Source organism: Canis lupus, chromosome 22 (genome assembly GCF_048164855.1).
Source record: "Canis lupus baileyi chromosome 22, mCanLup2.hap1, whole genome shotgun sequence".
Taxonomy (NCBI): domain Eukaryota; kingdom Metazoa; phylum Chordata; class Mammalia; order Carnivora; family Canidae; genus Canis; species Canis lupus.
In genome coordinates, this window is record NC_132859.1 from 40,380,386 (window position 1) to 40,401,160 (window position 20,775).

Here is a 20,775-nt window from a genome sequence, read left to right on the forward strand (position 1 = left end):
ACATTCCTTCAACATGTTTAGGTATTCCTTCAATACCTAAGATGCCAGGAAAAACCCTCAGCATCTTCCTGCTGCTCTTGCCACAAAGCACAAACTATAAAGCCCAACGTTCCTTACAAAAGCCACCTAATTTTTCTGCTTCTCTCCTACCATATCCCACAATCCACATACTAGGCTCCAGCCATTCACAACTTCTTGCAGAACACTGCAAGAGAGAGAGCACCCTCTGTGCTCTCTCAACTCTGAGTCTTCACATGCTGTCATTTCTTTCTGGAATATTTCCCCCTTCTCCTCACATGTGGGAGAACCCCAGTTTATCCTGGTCTCATTTTAGTTTCCTCTAGCAAGTGTTCTTTGCCTCCACAAGTCTGGTTAAGAGCTCTCCCTCATACACCAACAACACACTGAACTCTAAAGACACTTTACTGTAGTGTGTCAGGTCATTTATGGGTTTCCTTCGGCAGATAAGTCTGCCAAGTCTGTCCCCCTTCATTCAACAAATATTCTTTTAGCAAGTTCTCTTAATAGAAACAGGGTATAAAGTCCTTGCTTTTAGGATACTTGCAGGTAAGAAATTATCCTATTCTTAACAGGCCCTCTCCTTGCTTGCTCAACAAAGAAAGAAACCATGTTGTCTTAGTCTCTTTGGGCTGTTATAACAAAAATACCATAGGCTAAGTGGCTTTTAAACAAGATAATTTATTTCTCACAGTTCTGGAGGCTGAGAAGTTCATGAAGGCACTGGCAGATCTGGCATCTAACGAAGGCTTGTTTCCAGGTTCTTCTCCCTGTGTCCTCACATGGCAGAACGGGTGAGAGAGCTCTCTGGTGTTTCTTTTATAAGGGCCCCAATCCCACTCATGAGGCCTTTGCCCTCATGACCTAATCATCTACGAAAGACCACACCTCCTAATGCCATCCCACTGCGGGGTGGGATTTCAACACATTAATTTGGGAGGTACACCTTTACCCTATAGCACGCATCCTATAGTCAGAATATCCTTTACCAATGTTCATTATCTCTCAATCACAACTACAGTCTCTATTTTTTGTAACCATACCTTATCTATAATCACTTGTCCTGGGCCTTTACCCACAATATATTAAGATAGATTAAAATCCACTCATGTCTATAAAACTCAAGTGGCTACCTCTCATCAATAATTGATTAATTGTATAAGCTCATAATACATACCTTTCACTAAACTTAGAAAAGCTTTCTAGTCATTGGACTGAGTTATCAATACAAAGCTTCCTTGCCACATTCAAGATGAACTATGTTTGGCAATATTAAAAAGTCCATTATGAACTTTTTCTCTTTGATTATGCAATTAAAAGGATTAAAAAATATTAACTGCAGGATATCTATATTTGGCATTGGCAGACATTTAAAAACCATCTTTAGTGGCCGAACCATTCAAGAAACAAAAGTCACTAAATTTCAAGTCATTTTTGGAAAACAAAACACAGAACCTAATAGTTTGAAAACTAAAATAAAACAAAAGAAAAATGACTATATACATACTTAATTCTAAGCAATTAATATATCTTTAAAGTGGCAAGCAGGGCAATGGGGCTTAGGTGGCTTCAAACCCAAAGTAACCTACAGATTCAATGTAATCCCAATCAAAATTTCAGTGGCATTTTTCACAGAAATAGAACACACAATTCTAAAATGTGTACGGAACCACAGAAGACTCTGGATAAGCCAAAGCAATCCTGAGAAAGAACAACACTGGAGGCATCAAATTCTATTACAAGTTAACAGTCATGGTATTGGCATAAAAACAGACATATATATCAACAAAGAGCCCCAAAATGAACCCAAGCATATATAGTCAATTAATTTGTAACAAAGGAGCCAAGAATAACAATAGATAAAGGATAGTGTCCTCAATAAATGATGTTGGGAAAATTAGACAGCCATACACAAATAAAACTAGACCACTATCTTATACTGTACACAGAAATTAACTCAAAATGGATTGAAGACTTGAACATAAAATCTGGAAACACAAAGTTCTTAGGAGTAAACATAGGTGGTAAGATCCTTGACAGAGGTCTTGGCAATGATTTTTTAAAAATCTGATTCCAAAGGCAACAAAAACAAAATTAACAAGTAGGACTGCATCAAACTAAAAAACATCTGCATGACAAAGGAAACCATCAACAAAATAAAAAAGGCAACCTACTGAATGGAAGAAAATATTTGCAAATCACATATATGATAAGGAATTAAAATGCAAAATACATAAAGAATTCATACAATTCAACTAGCAAAAAACCAAACAATTAAAAAGTGGCAGAAAGCAGGAAAAGACATTTCTCCAATGAAGACATACAGATGCCCAACAGGCACATGAAAATGCTCAACATTACTAATCATCAGGGAAATGCAAATCAAGGCCACAGTGAAATATCACCTAATCCCTGTTAGAATGGCTATTATAAAAAAAAAGACAAGAAAAAAACAAATATTGGGGAGGATATGGAGAAAAGGAAACCTCTGTGCCTTGGTGGTGGGAGTGTAAACTGGTGTAGCCACTGATGAAACATTGTAAGGTTTCCCAAAAAATTAAAAATTTTGATCATAGGAACGCCTGGGTGGCTCAGTAGTTGAGTATCTGCCTTCGGCTCAGGGCATGATCCCAGGACTGAGTCCCACATAAGGCTCCCCAAGGGGAGCCTGCTTCTCCAGATGCCTATGTCTCTGCCCCTTCTCTGTATCTCTCATGAATAAATAAAATCTCTAAAAAATTTTTTTAAATTATATTTTGACCATATGATCTAGTAACTTCACTTTTGGGTACTTTTCCAAAGAAAATGAAAACATTAACTTGAAAGATATATGTACCCTCATGTTCATTGCAGCATTATTTCTAATAGCCCAAAGAAAACAACCTAAGTGTCCATTGATGAATGGGTAATGAAGATGTGAGATACACAGTATTATTCAGCCATAAGAAAGAATGAAATGATACCATTTGTGACAACATAGATGGACTCTGGGGGCATTACACTAAGTGAAATAAGTCTGATAGAGAAAGACAAATGCTGTATAATCTCTCTTATGTGTGGAATCTAAAAAAAAAAAAAACCCAAGCTCACAGACAGATACAGAGAACAGATTGGTGGTTGCGGGGGGATTGGAAGATGGGTAATGGGTGTGAAAAAGTAAAATTAAAAAAAAAAAGTATTCAATGCCAAACACATAAATAAAAGCAGCAAAGACAAAAACAAACAAAAGCAAAAAAAAAAAAAAAAAAAAAAAAAAAAAAGAACCCAATAACCCAGAAATACAGGAATATTTGGGTGACTTTTACGACGAAGGTGCATTACGTCAATCAATAATACAAACGATTAAAATCACATAAACACTTCTTAGAATCACCTAGAATGAGATTTTAAAATTCTCTTACATTATCAAAACCACAAAGAACCATGGTGAGCATGGAGAAAAATAAAAACCATCTCTAATGACCAAAACAGTCTGGAAACAAAAATCACTAAATTCCAAGTTATTTTTGAAAAAACACAGAGCCTAATGGCTTGAGCAGTAGAATAAAAGAATAACTATACATTATACATATATTTCATTCAATGCAATTAATATATCTTTAAAGTGGCAAGTAGGGCAACAAGGCCTGTGTGGCTTCAAAAAATATTGAAAGAATCTATCTGTCATGCATAAACTATAAGAAAGCTTTATCTTCAGTTCCTGGGCCTTCAGCTGGCAGTGAAAAGACATACTAGCTTTAAGTGTGCCAGCCAAATAGTTAATGATCTGTAAACATACACTTAACACAAGTACTGAGAGTTCCTGTTTAAACAGACTAAGATGGAAATCCTTCTATAAAGAACCCTTTAATGATGATATTAAAGTTATTCTCTAAATATTTTATCTAAATTTGCATTTTATATTAGATTTTCTTAAACATATTTTACAGATGTTTTTAAAACAAACTGAAATATTTCGTTAGATATTATATTCTAATAGGGCCATTTTCATGTCCTCATCCAGGTGCTGGCAAACTTTTTAGGACCAGGAAGTAAATATTTTAGGCTTTGCAGTTCACAGAAGGTCTCTGTCACTTATTTATCTTTGATTTTTTAACCCCAAATCTTTAAAAATATAAATAAACAAACCCCATTCTTGGCTTGCTGGCCATACAAAAATAGTCTACAGGCCAAACCCTGCCCTAATGGATGGACCAAGATAAGAAAGATTTGTTGATTCAATTACAGTGAAATTCCTCATAGCAAATAAGTCTGTATTTTAAGTTATTTGTGAGCGCTATTCAAATAAGCCACTCTCTATAAGCCAAGTATAAGATCCACACACTTAAAATAACTTGTTTTAATGTTTTAAAGATTTAAGGTAATCTCTACATCCAATGTGGAACTCGAACCTACAATCCTGAGATTGAGAGCTGCATGCTCTACCAGCTGAGCCAGCCAGGTGCCCCCACAAAGAATTCAGTTTTAGCATAAAGCAATAACAACCATCAATTCTTACTTTTTTTCAGCTCAAATTTGAAAACCATATTGGTTACAAAACAAAGACTATATAAACTCCACCAAAATAGTATAGGGGTAAAGATGTGCTCATGTTACTGTTTTATCATCCCAACAGATCTCTACTTCAACACCAAAGGTAAAGTCCAAAACTTTACAATGACAATTTTTTTTTCTAAAGATTTTATTTATTTATTCATGAGTGACACAGAAAGAGGAGCAGAGGGAGAAGCAGGCTCCTCACAGGGAGCCCGACTCAGGACTCGATCCCAGGACCCTGGAATCATGCCCTGAGCCAAAGACAGACACTCAACCACTGAGCCATCCAGGAGTCCCACAATGACAATTTAATTAACAGGTTTAGAAATGGGAAGATTCAGAAGATGTGATTTCTAACTGTCATAGTATCACAATTAGTTGTTTGAACCTGGACAAGTCAAGTATTTCCATTTGCTTCCCATCTTCTAAGCAGAGAGGAATAAAAGCAGACAAAATTTATGGTGATGGATTTAAAGTTCTATGACTATTATCAATTCATTACTTCTTGGTTAATGATACACAAGAAATAAAGTTCTTTTATAAGACATCAACACTGTTTTAAAAAGATAACATAAAAACAAGAATCACATGAAAATGAGCAAAGCAAAACACTAATAGCTATCTTGAACACTTCCAGTGTATGCCATTGTTAGAAGTGTTTCACAAACATTATCTCCTATAATCCACATGATAATCCCAAAAGGTAAATAGTATAATCTGAAAGATTAAGCAATCTAATAAAGAAGGGTCAGGATTAAAAGCCAGCAATGCTCCTAAACACTATAGACATTGCCATTGTACTTGGAGCAGCTTCTAGTCTTCACTCAAGATAAACAGGGATGACAAAAGGTAAAATTAAGTGGTACTCTGCCTCCCTTTTCTCCCAGGTTCCTCTCCAGTTGTGGTGGAAGGCTGAAACTCTTCTTGCTTTGCACAGGTTTGTGTACCTGATACCTGCTTTCTACGTAGAGCTTTGATTCACATCTCCACAGCTATATTGGAAACATTATGGCCTACACAGCATCATGATAATTAGAACAGAAAGAATTCTAGCCTTCCATGTTCCTTCTTTATCCAAGTGAGATACCAACATTGTGAAGCTGACATTTTTTATTTGGCCTAGCATGATATAAAACAAATCAATCTATTTTATCTGAAAGCTCTGGTGACAAGAGCCATGAGGGGTCTTTACTGGAACTACTTTTGGGTTCATACCTGCTATGTGGCCTTCCATAGGTTATCAGGATGACCCAGGCAGGGTGGGGTCTTTTGGTCTGCTCCCCATTTCTCAAAGAGCATCTCCTCCCTTGCCTCAGCTGGCAAGAACAGGGAGAGGCTGTTAATCAGCTGCAACATCTGCACCAGTAGTTCTTTTTTTTAAGATTTTTCTTAAAATTTATTTATTCATGAGATACACACAGAGGCAGAGACATAAGCAGAGGGAGAGGCAGGCTCCCTGCGGGGAGCCCAATGTGAAGCTTGACCTGGGATCATGACCTGAACTGAACGGAAGGCAGACGCTCAACCACTGAGCCACCCAGGTGCCCCTGCACCCAGTGGTTCTAAGTAAACATGTATGCATGGCTGTTCAAAACTACATCCCTCTAATACATCAAGGAGTATCTGCATAGTGGAAAGTCAGACAAACTCAATTTTGAATCCTAGTTCAGCTGTATGACCTGGGGCTCAATAACCTCTTCTGTAAAAGTGAACACACTGTATAATAAAGCAGAACATGTAACACATGATGTTCCCATCCCATTTGTTGGCCAAAGCCCTACCTTTGAACATCATCATTCAGTAATTCACATTAAAAAATAGAATTTATCCTTTAGAATTTCCCTCACTCTCATAGACTGACTAGACATGAACTGAAAATCACTGAGTTTAATTCAATAAACATTCATCACAGCCATAAATGCTAATCCCAAAGGTTAACAGTTCCTATGTTCCAGTAAGCCAAAGTTCCACTAAAGTCATAGTTTTTAATCAACAAATATGGTATATATTCTATAGTTAAACTGCCTTTAAATTAGGATGCCAATTTTTAACCTATCTACCAGATAGGTAAAGATTAAAGTGCATAATCCTTACCGTTACTTTTTTTTTTTAAGATTAATTTATTTTTATTTTTATTTATTTATGATAGTCACAGAGAGAGAGAGAGAGAGAGAGAGAGGCAGAGACACAGGCAGAGGGAGAAGCAGGCTCCATGCACCGGGAGCCCGACGTGGGATTCGATCCCGGGTCTCCAGGATTGCGCCCGGGGCCAAAGGCAGGCGCTAAACCGCTGTGCCACCCAGGGATCCCATCCTTACTGTTACTAATGGTGCTAAGTAAACAAGTACTCTCACATACCAATGGTAGGAATGTAAACTGGCACGACTTTCCTAAAAGACTGTTTGGTAATATACAGAAAGACTCTAAAGATATATACTTTTGATCCAGCCATTGAACTTATAGGAATTTATCCCAAAGGTAATACTGGGCAAATGGAAAATTAGACATAATAATAATAATCTGTATACACATTGATTTTAATTATGTCATAACTATATATATTATTCAGTCATTAAAAGGGAAGAAAAAACCCAACCCTGATACATTAAAAAAAAAAAAAAAAGGCACAAGCCTATTTGTTTAAAAAACAATATATACACAAAGAAAATGAACACTGCTGTCTCTAGGTGGTGGGATCATGTGTTATTTTCATTTTCTTATCTTCATAATATTTTCTCTTACTCTGACAAGAAACATGTATTACTTTACAATTTAAAACAGTGACTTCCAATTTTGAGAGGACAGTGATTTAAGACAATTTTTTTTGGTTCTTTTAATCCCAGTAAGTATGAAAGAATCTTAGTTAACAGATCAGAAGGTTGTAATTCATCCACAATCCCACAGCTTCAAATGGTAGGAAGGGCTAATTCCCAGACCGGGTGCCTCTAGGTAAGGATCCTACCACACCTGAGCTGCCTTGTGCCTTGGCCTTTCCACTGTGTTTTTATGGCTACTGCAACATGCTTCCTTAGTTTGCAGCCCACAGTGTTCTCCTCCCTATCTTAGCAAAATTTTACTCAGATACCACCTTTTCAGCAAAATCTTACGTGACCTATTTAGCAATTATTTCATACTGACATATTTGATTTTACTACTTTGAGTCTTTTCCTCCAAGAATTTATAAGCTCCTAGAGGGCAGGGACAGAGTCCTACTTACCTCTGTTTTCCACAGATTAAGATTTAGCAAACCATTTTATGCACAGCATATTCTAATAAATATTTGATGAACAAATGAATAAAGAAATAATGTGTAAGGTCCTTCTAAAAGCTACTCCCGGGGATCCCTGGGTGGCTCAGCGGTTTAGCGCCTGCCTTTGGCCCAGGGCGTGATCCTGGAGTCCCAGGATGAGTCCCACGTTCCGGCTCCCTGCATGCAGCCTGTTTCTCCTTCTGCCTGTGTTTCTGCCTCTCTCTCTGTATCTCTCATGAATAAATAAATAAAATCTTAAAAAAAAAAAAAAAAAAGCTACTCCCCTATTTTTAAGTAAAGTAAGGCCCAAAAAGATTAGTCCATGGTCACTTACTTTCTGGGTCTTTTCTTTTTCCTAACTCAAGCTGTGCCCTTGTTCACTTGTGTTCGAGCTCTCTCTCAGTGCTGGAAGAAATATATGAACTCCTCTTAACACTTCTCAAACCTATGCTCAGACTATATTCTAGCTGGAATAACAATGACACTTTAAGTAAAAGCTCATCATCATTCATTCAGCAGTTATTTACTGAGCCCCTATTATGCACCAAACATCATATTCCATTAGCCAGAAAACTCTATTAAACTGGCATCTGTGCTTATTGATAAAATTGATGCCCATGATACCCAAAAGCAGGGCTCCACAAATGAGTACAGAAATCTGGTCTGCTGCCTGTTTTGGTAAATAAAGTTTTATTAAACACTGCCACATCCATTCATCTGTGTATTGTCTATGGCTGTTTTGGGGCTATAAAGGTAGAGCTGAATAGTTACAACAGAGACCATATAGCTCACAAAACCTAAATTATTTACTATCTGGTCCTTCACTGGCTCTAACCACTGTAAAACACCAATATGCCACTGATGTCTCAAAAACTCTCACACTTGGTATATTTTTAATATGGTAACATATCATACAGTAAATAATATTGTTAATTCTTTGAAAATTACCAATCCAATACCATCCATATCCATACCCAATATGTGGTAACATTCTACTCCTTATAGCATATTTCCATAACCAATCATTTCAGAAAACAGCATTAACATACTTCAACTGATAAAAATCTGTGTTTTCCAGAAGTCATGGATCCCAGTTCCTCACAAATTAATTCTCTGAATGAACAGTCTCATTGTTTTCAATGTCAGTCCTCACATTATGAGTTACTTCTGTGAACAGATCTCTAGTTCCACTATGTATCTTGAGGTTTCCTACCAATAATTCAAGCATAATAGAAGCTAGTTTTATTCCTGAATAAGAAAGATTATTTCAAACATACTTTCTGAAGATGCCCAGCATTTTGTGAAGCTTTGCTGGCTGCACATAATTCTGGACTAGTGCTTTCAGGGAAAAATATAGACTCTAGATTTCTTCCCTGGGTAGATTCAAACAGCGAAAAATATAGACTCTAGATTTCTTCCCTGGGTAGATTCAAACAGCCCACATCTACAAGAAAATACTTTAATTTTAGTCCATCTGAAATATGTGCTCAAAATATTTCTTTATAAATATTTAATAACCACAAGCTTTAGAATTTAAGCAAATTAAAGAATGTGGAATCAGAGTTCAGAGATCACTAAATCCAAATATCTTAATTTATAGATGAGAAAGATGAGGTTTATGTCATTTACCAAAGGGCCAACTAATTTTCATTAATTTATATTGGTCCCTAATCAGAAAGTTACACTGATGTTCTATTTATAAGCCAGGCACTGTGCTGGGGGCCAAGATTATATATGCATATTAGTAAATAATGAATTCACTTAATCTAAATCAATGATTTTGCAATGAAACAGATATATCAGGGGAATCACATAAAATTCCTTTAATATAAACCATTAAACACAATACATTTTTTAAAAATATTTTATTTATTTATTCATGGGAGACACAGAGAGAGAGAGAGAGGCAGAGGGAGAAGCAGGCTCCATGCAAGGAGCCCAATGTGGGACTCGACCCCGGGCCTCCAAATTCACATCCTGGACTGAAGGCGGCGCTAAACCGCTGAGCCACCGGGGCTGCCCCACAAAGTTTTTTTACAAAGAGATCTCTCCCTTTAGGGAGACAGTCCAGGGTATAGGTTAAGAAAGAATACTGGCTCTGGAGGTAGGCTATACAACTTAAGACTCCTGATGTTGACTCTTTCTGGCTGTGTAACCCTACAGCAATTTACTAATAACTCTGTGTTTGCTTCATGATCTTTAAGGGGATAATCAAATTCTGTAAACAATCCTTACACGGCTGGTACATACAAGTGCTCTATAAATGTTAGCACTATTATTTTCCTTAGGGAGTTTTCTTAACAAAACATAGGAAATTAACCAAGATATGGAGAAAGCAGTGATTAAAATATAATTACAATCGTTGCCGTAAAAGCTGATTAAATATAAAGGGTAAAGACGAAAAAATAGTTCTTCAAAGGGCAATATGTAAGCTAAGTCCTACTTAAAATATATACACGAGAAGTTTTGCCTTTAATATTAGAAACAAACTTTATCGAAGAACTTTCTCAAAATCTTTCAAGAAAGAAAATAGTTAAGCACTAATGTCATAGGTGTTTCTCAATTTCACTACGGGTCAGGCCTAGGTAGATTAAATGACTGCTTAAACACAAGTGACATGGCCACAGTGATGTCTCTCAATAAGCTGCATCCTAGAATCCAACAAATATTTAGACTTCACTTTAAAATAATTACTAGTATTTTTACTCAAAGATAGCCTTTTAAAAAAGTTACACAGTAGGAAGAATATAGGGCACTCACTCCCTTGCAAGGACTTTGATCAAGCTGGAGAGCGATGCCAGAGTCATGGACTACAGGGTCTTAATAGCTGTGTGACCTCGGAAAACTCACTTAACAGGTCTTTAAAATTCATTATCTCATCTATAAATTGGTGCTAACACCAGCCTCTCAGAGTTGGAGGTGGTGAAAGAAGGGGGGCAGCAGAGATAAGCCAATGTTTATTTGAAAACGCTTTGAGAATAGCTCATACACATATATACATTGCGGGTCCTCATCCTCTTCTCCCATTGGCAGTGAGAGGGAAGCCATGTAGCCAGCTAAGCCTAAATTGCGATCTATGTTAGGGGACAAAGGCTTGATCATTGTTCCTATTTTAGGTTGTTTCTAGAAATGTAAAACCTTGTTACAGTCTCAGATCTTATTTTTTAAATATAGGACTCCAGAAATCACCATGATTCATGAAAGACACATTAGGGCCAAGCATCCTCCTGATTAGCACCCTCAAATTCATAACAAAGAAAAACACAATGGCTATTTATATATTTCTTCCCTCCACTAGCACAGAGTGAATGCTGCCATAACATGTGACAGTAAAATGTCTTTAAGAAATCTTTACAAGTATTTTTAAAAATTAACCCTATTTATGTAATCAGTATAAAAATCTGTTCTTCCAAAACTGAAAAGCACTCTGATGAAAATCTCAATAGCACTCAAAGAAAAATTTAAATTTCATATATATTCGTATAACTTGATACTAGATGGAACCTTACAAACTATTAAGCTCATAAAAAAAGAAATTTAATCTACTCTAAGTATGGAAGGATAGAAGTGTCTGGGGCCTCTAAGTACATTCAGTCACATCCACTGATCCAGTGTCAAAGGCAAGTTTAAAAAAGGGGTTAAAAAAAAGTATGGTGCAACCTCAGCACAAATTAGGAACATCAAAAATGAACAAAACTGTCACTTTTGTTTCACTACAAACAGAATCATCTAAGAAAGATCTAGTGCACAGGACTAATTGGGAGGAACTTACAAAATGAAAACAAAGTTCAGGAGTCTTAACCTTACAATGGCATTACTTGCAAAGAAGTCTTATTTAACTTACAGTCATTAAAAAAATAATGATGGTATAATGTGACTTCAATGAAGTCACATTAAGACCACTTTAGTTTAGCAATTAATAGTAATTTGTTTAAATTAGTAAACTTAAAACATTTTCTAGGATTTTTTTCCCTTGCATTTGGATCCTAATCCATCTCTGCTCTATAAATATCACTTATGTGGACACTAATTCAATTTTCCAAAAGAGAATTCTGATAAAACATTTTCTAATTCAGTTGAGAGAAATCCATCACAAAAAGTCACCACGCTGTTATCACTTTGTAAGTATTACCTCCTTCAGTTCACCCCATAACTCTAGGAGGGAGCATTATTATTTCTGTAATATCCACTTTAAAGATGGAGAAACTAATTTGTTTAAGATCATAGGGCCGTAACTGAACCCAGGTTAATATGCAGTGGGTACTTCAATCACATTAAAAACGAGGTAAAGCAAATTTTTCCAACTACCTCCGTGTAATAAAGAACATCAAGAATCACATTTTCTAGATTGGCAGAAATTCAGAAAAAATTAGCAATCTGTTTCTATCTAAACATTTTTATTAAGAGTAGACCCTGTCATGTAGCATCTGACTTCTTTGTTTCCTTTCCTGTTCTTTAGATATACATAAAAATAGTCTTGAGACACCAATACCAAAGCTTTAAAATTTAAACATTTTATAAGCCAGACGTCAGTATCTCCCATTTAAAGAATATGAAAGAAATGTCTTTTGTAAATGACTCAGGAGCTAAACCTGGAAAAAATGTGAATCTGTGATTTATTCTCCCTCAATGTCCTCTACGCCCACCCTCAGAATCAGTAAAGAAGCAACATACATAACTTCCAGAGAGCAAAGGAGCTACAGAACAGGAGAACTGAGACATTAGACCATTTCTCCTAATTACAATCATTTGGTGGAAGGGACTGGACGAGTAAGGTGTTCTCTTGCCCTTTACAAATTTCAGAATTATAAGGAACAGTTAAAGGCATTTGCAACATGAGTCCATTGTACCCGAAAAAGCTGAATCAAATAAGAACGTTTACCACGAATACCAGGTCTCAATTTCTCGCTTCTCTGTCAATTATACAGAGTCAGCTATTAAATATTAATGGCATACCATTTGCACCGGAGCTCTTGCCAACGAGCCTCCCGCTACCAATTTTCGTTATGAAAGAAAACCCGTCCTTATTTTCTGGGTAAACCCCAACCTCTAGAATCTCTCCGATGGGCTACAGCATTCGTCCTTCCCAAGGGAGACTGCCAGGGCCACCTCCACACGCAGGGGAGGGCGGGCCCCCTGCAGGTCCCGGGCCCGGGGTCCCGGTCCCCTTCTACCCCAGCTGTCAGCGGCCGGTCGGGCGGCGGGCGGGGCGGGGCCAGGCCCCGGGGTCCGCACAAAGCGGCCGAGCCGGCGGGCGGGGGGCGGGGGGCAGGAGGCGGGCGGACCCTGACCCGGGCCGGGGTTGGGTGGGGGAGCCGCGGGGCGGGGCGGGGCGAGGCGAGGCAGGTTACACTCACCCAGCAGCAGCACGTTCTTCCCCGCGGGGAGCTTGGAGCGCGAGCGGGTGGAGACCTCGCTGAGGATGCAGGACCTACCGGGGAGCAAAGGCGCACGCTGAGGCCGGGCACCAGCGCCCCACGGCGGGAGGGACCGACCCGGGCTCGGCGCGCAGGGGCGGGGCGGGGCGGGGGCTGCCCGGAACGCAGGGGCCTCCGCACGGGATCCCGAGGGGTCCGCAGGGCCGGAAGTGCCAGTGGGGACCCAGGGATGGGTGGGGCCGTTACCAAAGGTTCTGCCCGTCCTCGTCGTCGCCCGCGGCGGCGCCGCCGTTGCCCGAGGCGAGGTCGTTGGCCAAAGGGCCCCCCGCGTAAGTCGAGGCTAATCCCGGCGGTGAGGAACCGAAGGAGCCGACTCGCCCCACGGCCGCCATCTTGGTCGGGAACCACACCACTCCCGGCAAAGCTGAATGAGCTCGGCGGCGGCGGCGGCTGCGACGGCGGCGGCGGCGGGAACCCGGATATGGAGCATTCGGCACACGGGAGCGGGGCGGGGCCTGCGGGGGCGGAGCCGCGGGCCCTGCAGGGACTGCCGGAACCGGGGAGGGCGCACTGCGCGTGCGCTGCAGTCTCTCGGGCGCGCGTCTGCAATGCGCGTGCGCGGGCCCGCGGCGGGCGGTTGCGCTGCCTCCCGGCTCCTGCAGGAGTCGGCGCGTAGACGAGCCTCCTGCCCCCCGGCCCGCAGCGCTGGGCTGCAGCAGAGCGGCTTGGGGTGTGTCAGGTGAACAGTGCTCCCTCCCACTCTTCACTCGGGTCTGCAAACCCCGCAGCCGGCGTGGAATTCCTGCACTATCACTGCCGTCCCCCACCCCCTCCAGCCCCCATGGGAGCTGAGCGGCGGTCACCCGCCTACACCCGCACTTCACCCGCGCCAGGATGAAATTGGGCCACCCCGCCGCAAAAGAGGCTTTGTGCAGCCGGAGTCCGGAGCGTGACTGGGGTCCTGGATTCCGGGGCTCTCTACTTTGCATTCTGGCCCCACATGTGAAGCAGGTTCCACTGGCCGCTAAGTAGCTGGGTGGCAGAAAAAGTACTGACTGGGCTTGCTTTAGTAACAGTCTCGATGTTTTCGTAGGAGATGCTCCGCGTGAGATTTGACAGGACCCAGTAGGTGAGTTATCTATACATCCAGTCGACAGACGTTTATTCAGCCCTTACTATGGCAGGCACAGTTGGCACTAGGCACACTGGCGCAGATGGAAAAGAACCTAAAGTAGCCCTAAGATAACTCATTTTCTATCAAGATTTTGCTGATTAAATTGATTTGAATGTCTGAGCCCCACCTCCAGAAAGAGTTGATGGTTTTAAGGCTTGTCCTAGTACATCTTGTCAGAGCTTTTTCTTAAAATAGTGTGGCCCTTTGTATATTATTGCTGTCATATTTAAAGATCACTTGCTAATATGTGATTTGATCATTGCTGTTAGGCTGGTGAGAAAATCCACAGCTAAAGGTTGTATTTGTTACACGTTAACAGTGCAGTTAGAAGCCTAGAAGGCTTTGGAGGCTGTCAAATCTGAGTTGAAATTAAGCTCTATCAGTAACCATAGGCCATTTCCTTAACCTCTCCAAGTCTCAGCCACCTTATTTGTAAGATGAGGTTAAAAGGACCTAGAATTTTTATGGAGATTCAATGGGATGATTCATGTAAAATGGTTTAGAACAGTGACTGACAAATCTTGAGTGCTTGGTACACACTTATTTTTCAAGACTAATGTTTTCCTTTACCGTTTAAACCATTCCTATCTGACTAACCCCTAAAATTGTTAGGCCTAATGAAACCCTGCAGCAAAAACTCTTCCATTTTTTGTTAGTTTGTTTATATGGTTGGAAAAGGAACCAGAACTCAGTCTTGGGACCCCACGCTTTCTATGCTGACAAGCAGAACAGGGACTTCTGGGGGAAACTGGGTGTTTAAATCACTGCTGTAAAGGAGAGCTGTATACTGCACTTGGCCCCTCTGAGAGTTGATCTACTTTCCGTATTTTACTCTCTCATCTTTTCTTGTCAGAGCATTATTTTCCTCAATTTTATTTCTTTTTTTTAAATATTTTATTTATTTATTCATGAGAGACACACACAGAGAGAGAGGCAGAGACACAGGCAGAGGGAGAAGCAGGCTCCATGCAGGAAGCCTGACAGGGGACTCGATCCCGGGTCTCCAGGATCACGATCTGGATGAAGGCGGCGCTAAACCGCTGAGCCACCCGGGCCGCCCTCAATTTTGTTTCTATATAGAGTTGTCAGTTTCATATTATACTTCCTTAGGCTGGAAAGTATTAACTTGGTATCAGGCTTCTAATGCCCTATGACTTCTAAATGCCCAACTACCCACTTATACTGAGGTTAAAGTTGTATTCCTTGTGGTTTTATAATATCCCTATCCAGAATTGTTCCATTAAGATGGCTGACAAGAGTGGTCATTTATGAGTGCCTATCATGTGCCAGGCACACTACATGTTATGGTTTGCGATCCTCATACTTTTTAAAGAATCGGTGAAATTAAGTAATTTACCCCACAGGATGAAGGTAGATAAACTGAGATTTTGGCTTTCCAACCTACCAAATGGCCCAGGTCAAATTACATTAGAATAAATATCCTGGCAAATTTAGATGTATTATGATAAATATCTTCTACAGAAATCTCTACCTAACAAGAATAGGGAACCTTTTTTGTATAAAAAAAGTCTATAAAAGAAAAGAATCCAGTAGTCCCTTGGAATTTTTGTTATATAAATGCTATTTACAATTGAGCTATTTCCTATACTATGATTACTTTTTTTTCTTCCCCAGATTTTGTTACATCCAAAATTAACAATTGTCTTGGTTTTTCATTTGCTTAGATTTCTATGCCCATACCTCTGATTCAGTCTCAAATTCTTGTCTTCTCATTAGGTATTTAGGCAATTTATCTTAAAGACATCTTTTTAAAGATGTACCTTTTGGACATCTTTCTAACCTGCTTCAACTTGGATTAGTTCTGTGTGCCTAATTCAGAGCTGTCATCTTGGGAACTTCTCGCGCCATTGTACTGGGGATTTCCTTTGCCTCATTCCTGTGCCTTCTGTTATTTTAGTGGAGAACTTCCTTGAATAGTTTTTATGAGGAAAGGTGTATGGATACATTTTTGGAGACCCTGGGTATCCAGCCAGGGTCTAGCCAAGGGAAAAGTGGCTTTCTTAAGGTAGTGCTAGACGAAAGCTTAACAAAGGAACTATTTACAAAGATGTGAATGGTATTAAGCTAGGGCTACCAAGAACAGGAAGATTTAGGCCCAAAGGTGAAAGAGGAAGGAGTGTTTATTAGAATCCAGAGAGAGCTGCAGTTATAGGAAAGAATTTCTCAATAAGGTCTGTGACTTCAGTAAAGGAATACAGCACTGACGTCTCTCTTTCTGCCCCCTAGTATCTTGTCAGTATTTCATGTTGGCCAAACCCAACCAGAAGCTAGAGGACAAGAGAATTCAAGTAAAGAAGTCCATGCAGATCTACCTCCCAGAGCACAAAGAAGGATGGAGAAGGGTGGAAAGTGGATCTGGAGGGGCAAACGAAGTTATGCAGCAGACCTTATATGTTTGAAAATGCATTTAGTATGTACTCACTTAGTGATAGTTTGGCTGGGTATAGAATTCTTATGTTGCAGATTATCTTCTGTTAGGTTTTTAAAGGCCTTGACCCTTTTCTGCTAGATTCTAATGTTGCCACTGAGAAATTCAAAGCCATTCTGATTTCTGATTTTTTGTTATGTGTTCTTTTTTTCTCTCTCCTTGTATGCCTCCAGACCTTCCACAGATTTCCACTAACACGTTCACCCCCCACGCCACCATTGTCTATAACTTATCAATTTTCCTGCGAATAATTATCACAGAAGAATAATCTATACTCTTATATAAAGCAGTCTCTCCACTTACACACTAGATTCCATCTCTTCTCAACTCTAGGACATTGCTCCAATTATTCTCCCCCCTTTTTCTATATAATCATTTGTTGATCTCTACTATATCATTTCCATTAGCATACCAACATGCTATTCTCCTATTTAAAAGAAAAGAAGTGTCTTTCAACTCTGCTTCTTCACCATCTAGTGCTACATTTCTTTTCTCTCTTTAACAGCAAAACTCTTTAAAATAGTTCTTTATTTGGTGCCTTCAACTCCTCCTTCCCTTACCCATGAAACACTTCAGTCAGACTTTTATCCATCTAACTCCACAGAGCCTGTTCTTATACTTATGATCAATGACCTCCTTTTTGCTAAATCCAGTGGTAAATTCTCTATCCTTGTCTTTCTTAACCCATCAGCAGTGCATGGTATAATTGGTCACTCCTTGTGGATATCTGTCTTCACGTGGCTTCTAGGTCATCATTTTCTCCTGGTTTCCATGCTGCCTTAGCTGCTCTTTCTCAGTTTTCACCATTTCCTCATTTTCCTGACCACTTAATGTTGAAGGACTGCAGGGCTAGATCTTTGTTCCTCTTCTCCATCTATACTCTCTTGGTGATCTCATCCAGTCTCATTACTTTAAATCTCAAATGTATCATAAAAACTCCCAAATTTATCTCTCTAGCCCAGAGCTCCATGTGGAACTCCAAATTAATATATCCATCTGCTTATTACCACATCTCCACTTGGATGTCTAATAGTACATTTCAAACTCAACATGTTCCAAGCTGAACTTTTTATTTTTTAAGATTTATATATTTATTTGAGAGAGAAGACAGAGGGAGAAGGAGAGCCAGACTCCCTGCTAAACAGAGAGCTCAATCCCAGGGCTCTGAGATCATGACCTGAGCTGAAGGCAGACACTTAATTGGCTGAGCCACTTAGGCACCCCCCCAAGCTAAACTTCTGACTTCCCCAGAAAAAGCTCGTCAACCCAAGATCTTCCCACTGGGTAGCAACTCCTTTTTGCCCAAGTTATTCTTGACTTCTCTATTTCTCTCACACCCCAAATTCAAATATTGAATCCATTAAGTATTCTGTAGTCCCTACCTTACAAATCTACCCACAGTCCAACTTCTTATCATTCATACACTGACACCACCTTGGGTGAGCTATCATCTTTTTCCTAAATTACTTTAAAAAGCTCTTCAACATGGCAACTAGAGGGCTCCTTTAAAAATATAAGCCAGACCAATACTTAGGGTGCCTGGGTAGCTCAGTCGGTTAAGCATCTATTTTCCTCTCAGGTCACCATCTAGGGGTCCTGGGATCAAGCTCCACATTAGGCTCCCTGCTCATCAGGGAGTCTGCTTCTTCCTCTCCCTTTGCCTATATGTGAAGACAGATTTACCTATAATTGGAGGCCCTCAACTTCATTAAATTCATCAGTAATAGGCCTCTGTTATTGTATGAGGAAGTGCTTAGATCCTACTAGAATGCCCCTGAGGTGTACCACAGATGTCTTTTTTAATATGGTTTTCTAATTTAGCAGAGCCTTGTGGCCTGGAAGTGGGAAATGGAACACTAACCAGAGGAGAGACCATTCCTTTCTCCAGCTTTCTTCTCCTACCTAAAGGAGGCTGCATGCCTCTGTTGACTATCATCAACTTCCTAAAGGCCACAGTTGGATAGTCTTTATCTCGAAAGGGATCATTTGGCTGGCACAAGAGCTCTGCAGAAAACCACTTTGGGAGGGGAGCTTTCTATGGGGCTGAAGTGAGGTGATACTGGCTACTTCCTCTTTTTGTTGGGGATGGCTTCCTCTGTGTTTGAGAACTGGGACAAGGCAGCCACCCCTTGAGCTGCTTCCTGTTGTACCAGTTCCTACAGGCTACCTCCAACAGATTTCCAAATAAGACTTTGTTCACCCACTGTGCCAAACCCTGGCAATCACAGTTGATAGAAATGCCAGCTGAAGAGCCAAAAGAAAAAGAAAAGAAATAAGCAAGGAGATGAGTGGACCCTTGAAGTTTGACTCTGTGAGTAACTAAAATAATTAAAATAGTGTTGGAAAGAAGTTCAGTAATTAAGTAGTCCCCATCCACTGCTCAATGTATGTATCCCTCCCTCCGCCAAACAAAATGGTAATGTTAGAACTGGCTGAGTCCTTGCTTACAAACTCTCCCAGCAGGAGATCCAGGGATCCAATTAGAGGGAAAACAGATGCCCAGCATTGCTTATTTTTGCTTTCCTTTGAGTCCTGTTTATCTCATTCTAGATACCTACATAGAATGATTGAAATGATGGGTATCTAATTCATTTTTCAGTCACCAGATCTTTGAATTACAGATCTAACCTCTCTCCTTCTACTCACCTAGGATTTTTATCAGGTCACCCCTCACAGAACTTCATATCTTAAAGAAAGGGTTGGGGAAATAAATACCTGACAGGAGAAATAGACTTTCTTAGTGTTTTTGTTTTTCCTTCATAGAAAATACTAGAAAGAAAAACAACTCTATTCCTAGGTCTAAATTTTTCTTTTTAATTTGCTTAGAAATGTATCATTGAAAAAAAATACCTCTTGAATACTTTCAAAATTCCTGGATAGGGTATAATTAGAATTGCCTTTTCATTTCAGGATCAGCTCCTCACCACGATATCTGTATCCATTTCTGGAAAATGATGATGAATGAAAGGGGAACAGCATATAGATCAATTCGCATTCACAGTCACTGCAATGCACAGGGAAAACAAGACTTATCTTTTAGGCTGGTAGAATGTTTCTTCTTCATATAAGTGTTGTAATTATCTACTTATACATTTTTAAATACAGAATAAATAGGATTTTTAGAATGCTTAGTTGTCATTGTTGTTTTAATCTGTTCTTTACCACTGAAAAGAAGAAAGGTTCACTGATTATAGTAGTTAGATATTTATTACTTATATTTTTGGTGAATCTCCTTATAACTAAACACTCTGAAGTTCAAGTCCATTTACTTTTATTTCTTTTAAGATTTTATTTATTAGAGAGAGAGAGCATGAGCAAGGGGAGGGGCAAAAGGAGGAGAAGCAGATGCCTTGCTGAGCAGGGAGCCCCACATGGGGCTTGATCCCAGGACCTTGAGATCACGACCTGCGCCAAAGGCAGACACTTAACTGCTTAATTGGCTGAGCCACCCAGGTGCCCCCAAAGTCCATTATTACCTTTTTAAAAAAAAATAGTGATTTTAATGTCACTTAATTCTTAGATTTCCAGTGTTACTCTGCCACCCTCCTTCCTAAAAGAGAAGATAACCATTAACTGATTTTATAGATCGAGACCTGCAAACATTAGTCATAAAGGTCATTAAGTTTTTCTGCTTTTGGTGCTCTACATAAGGCAAAATGGAAAATATGAAATTCCCTGGTATTTTTGGAAATGTGCTATCTTTTGTAACTGCCGGTGATACCATATTCATGACAATTTAGTCTGCTTTAGTCTAGAACTAATTATGGTCTCATAACTTTTAATAAAAGTAAGCCTAGAATTATAACGTATTATATTCTTTACCAACAAAAGCATTATATGTCTCTCTTTTTTCCCCACATGGCTCAGTGGGAGATTTCTTTTAAGCAAAATCAATCAGTTATTTGACACTCTATAAGATCAAACAGTTGTTTATTTGAAGGTGTTTAAGTAGAGTCTGATGATCCTAAAC

At 39.7% G+C, this 20,775-nt stretch overlaps 2 protein-coding genes across 13 annotated transcripts in view; one reads left to right on the forward strand and one right to left on the reverse strand.

Moving 5' to 3' along the window:
* Nucleotides 1–13,789, reverse strand: part of DYNC1LI1 (dynein cytoplasmic 1 light intermediate chain 1) — a 48,351-nt gene extending 34,562 nt beyond the window's left edge. The window contains exons 1-2 of the mRNA XM_072793128.1: nucleotides 13,429–13,789; nucleotides 13,162–13,235 (exon numbers count right to left, since the gene is read on the reverse strand). Coding sequence (XP_072649229.1) covers nucleotides 13,162–13,235; nucleotides 13,429–13,574 — 220 coding nt within the window. The 5' untranslated portion in view covers nucleotides 13,575–13,789. The remainder of the gene's footprint in view (nucleotides 1–13,161; nucleotides 13,236–13,428) is intronic.
* Nucleotides 13,778–20,775, forward strand: part of POMGNT2 (protein O-linked mannose N-acetylglucosaminyltransferase 2 (beta 1,4-)) — a 133,082-nt gene continuing 126,084 nt past the window's right edge. For 6 of the 12 annotated variants that reach the window (XR_012015071.1, XR_012015070.1, XR_012015072.1 and 3 more), the window contains exons 1-3: nucleotides 13,780–13,921; nucleotides 14,276–14,311; nucleotides 19,716–19,845. The gene's annotated coding sequence lies outside the window, so the exon portion shown is untranslated. Of the gene's footprint in view, nucleotides 13,922–14,275; nucleotides 14,312–19,715; nucleotides 19,846–20,775 lie in introns of all 12 variants that reach the window. The other 6 variants (XM_072793122.1, XM_072793123.1, XM_072793124.1 and 3 more) reach the window with 4 other exon arrangements.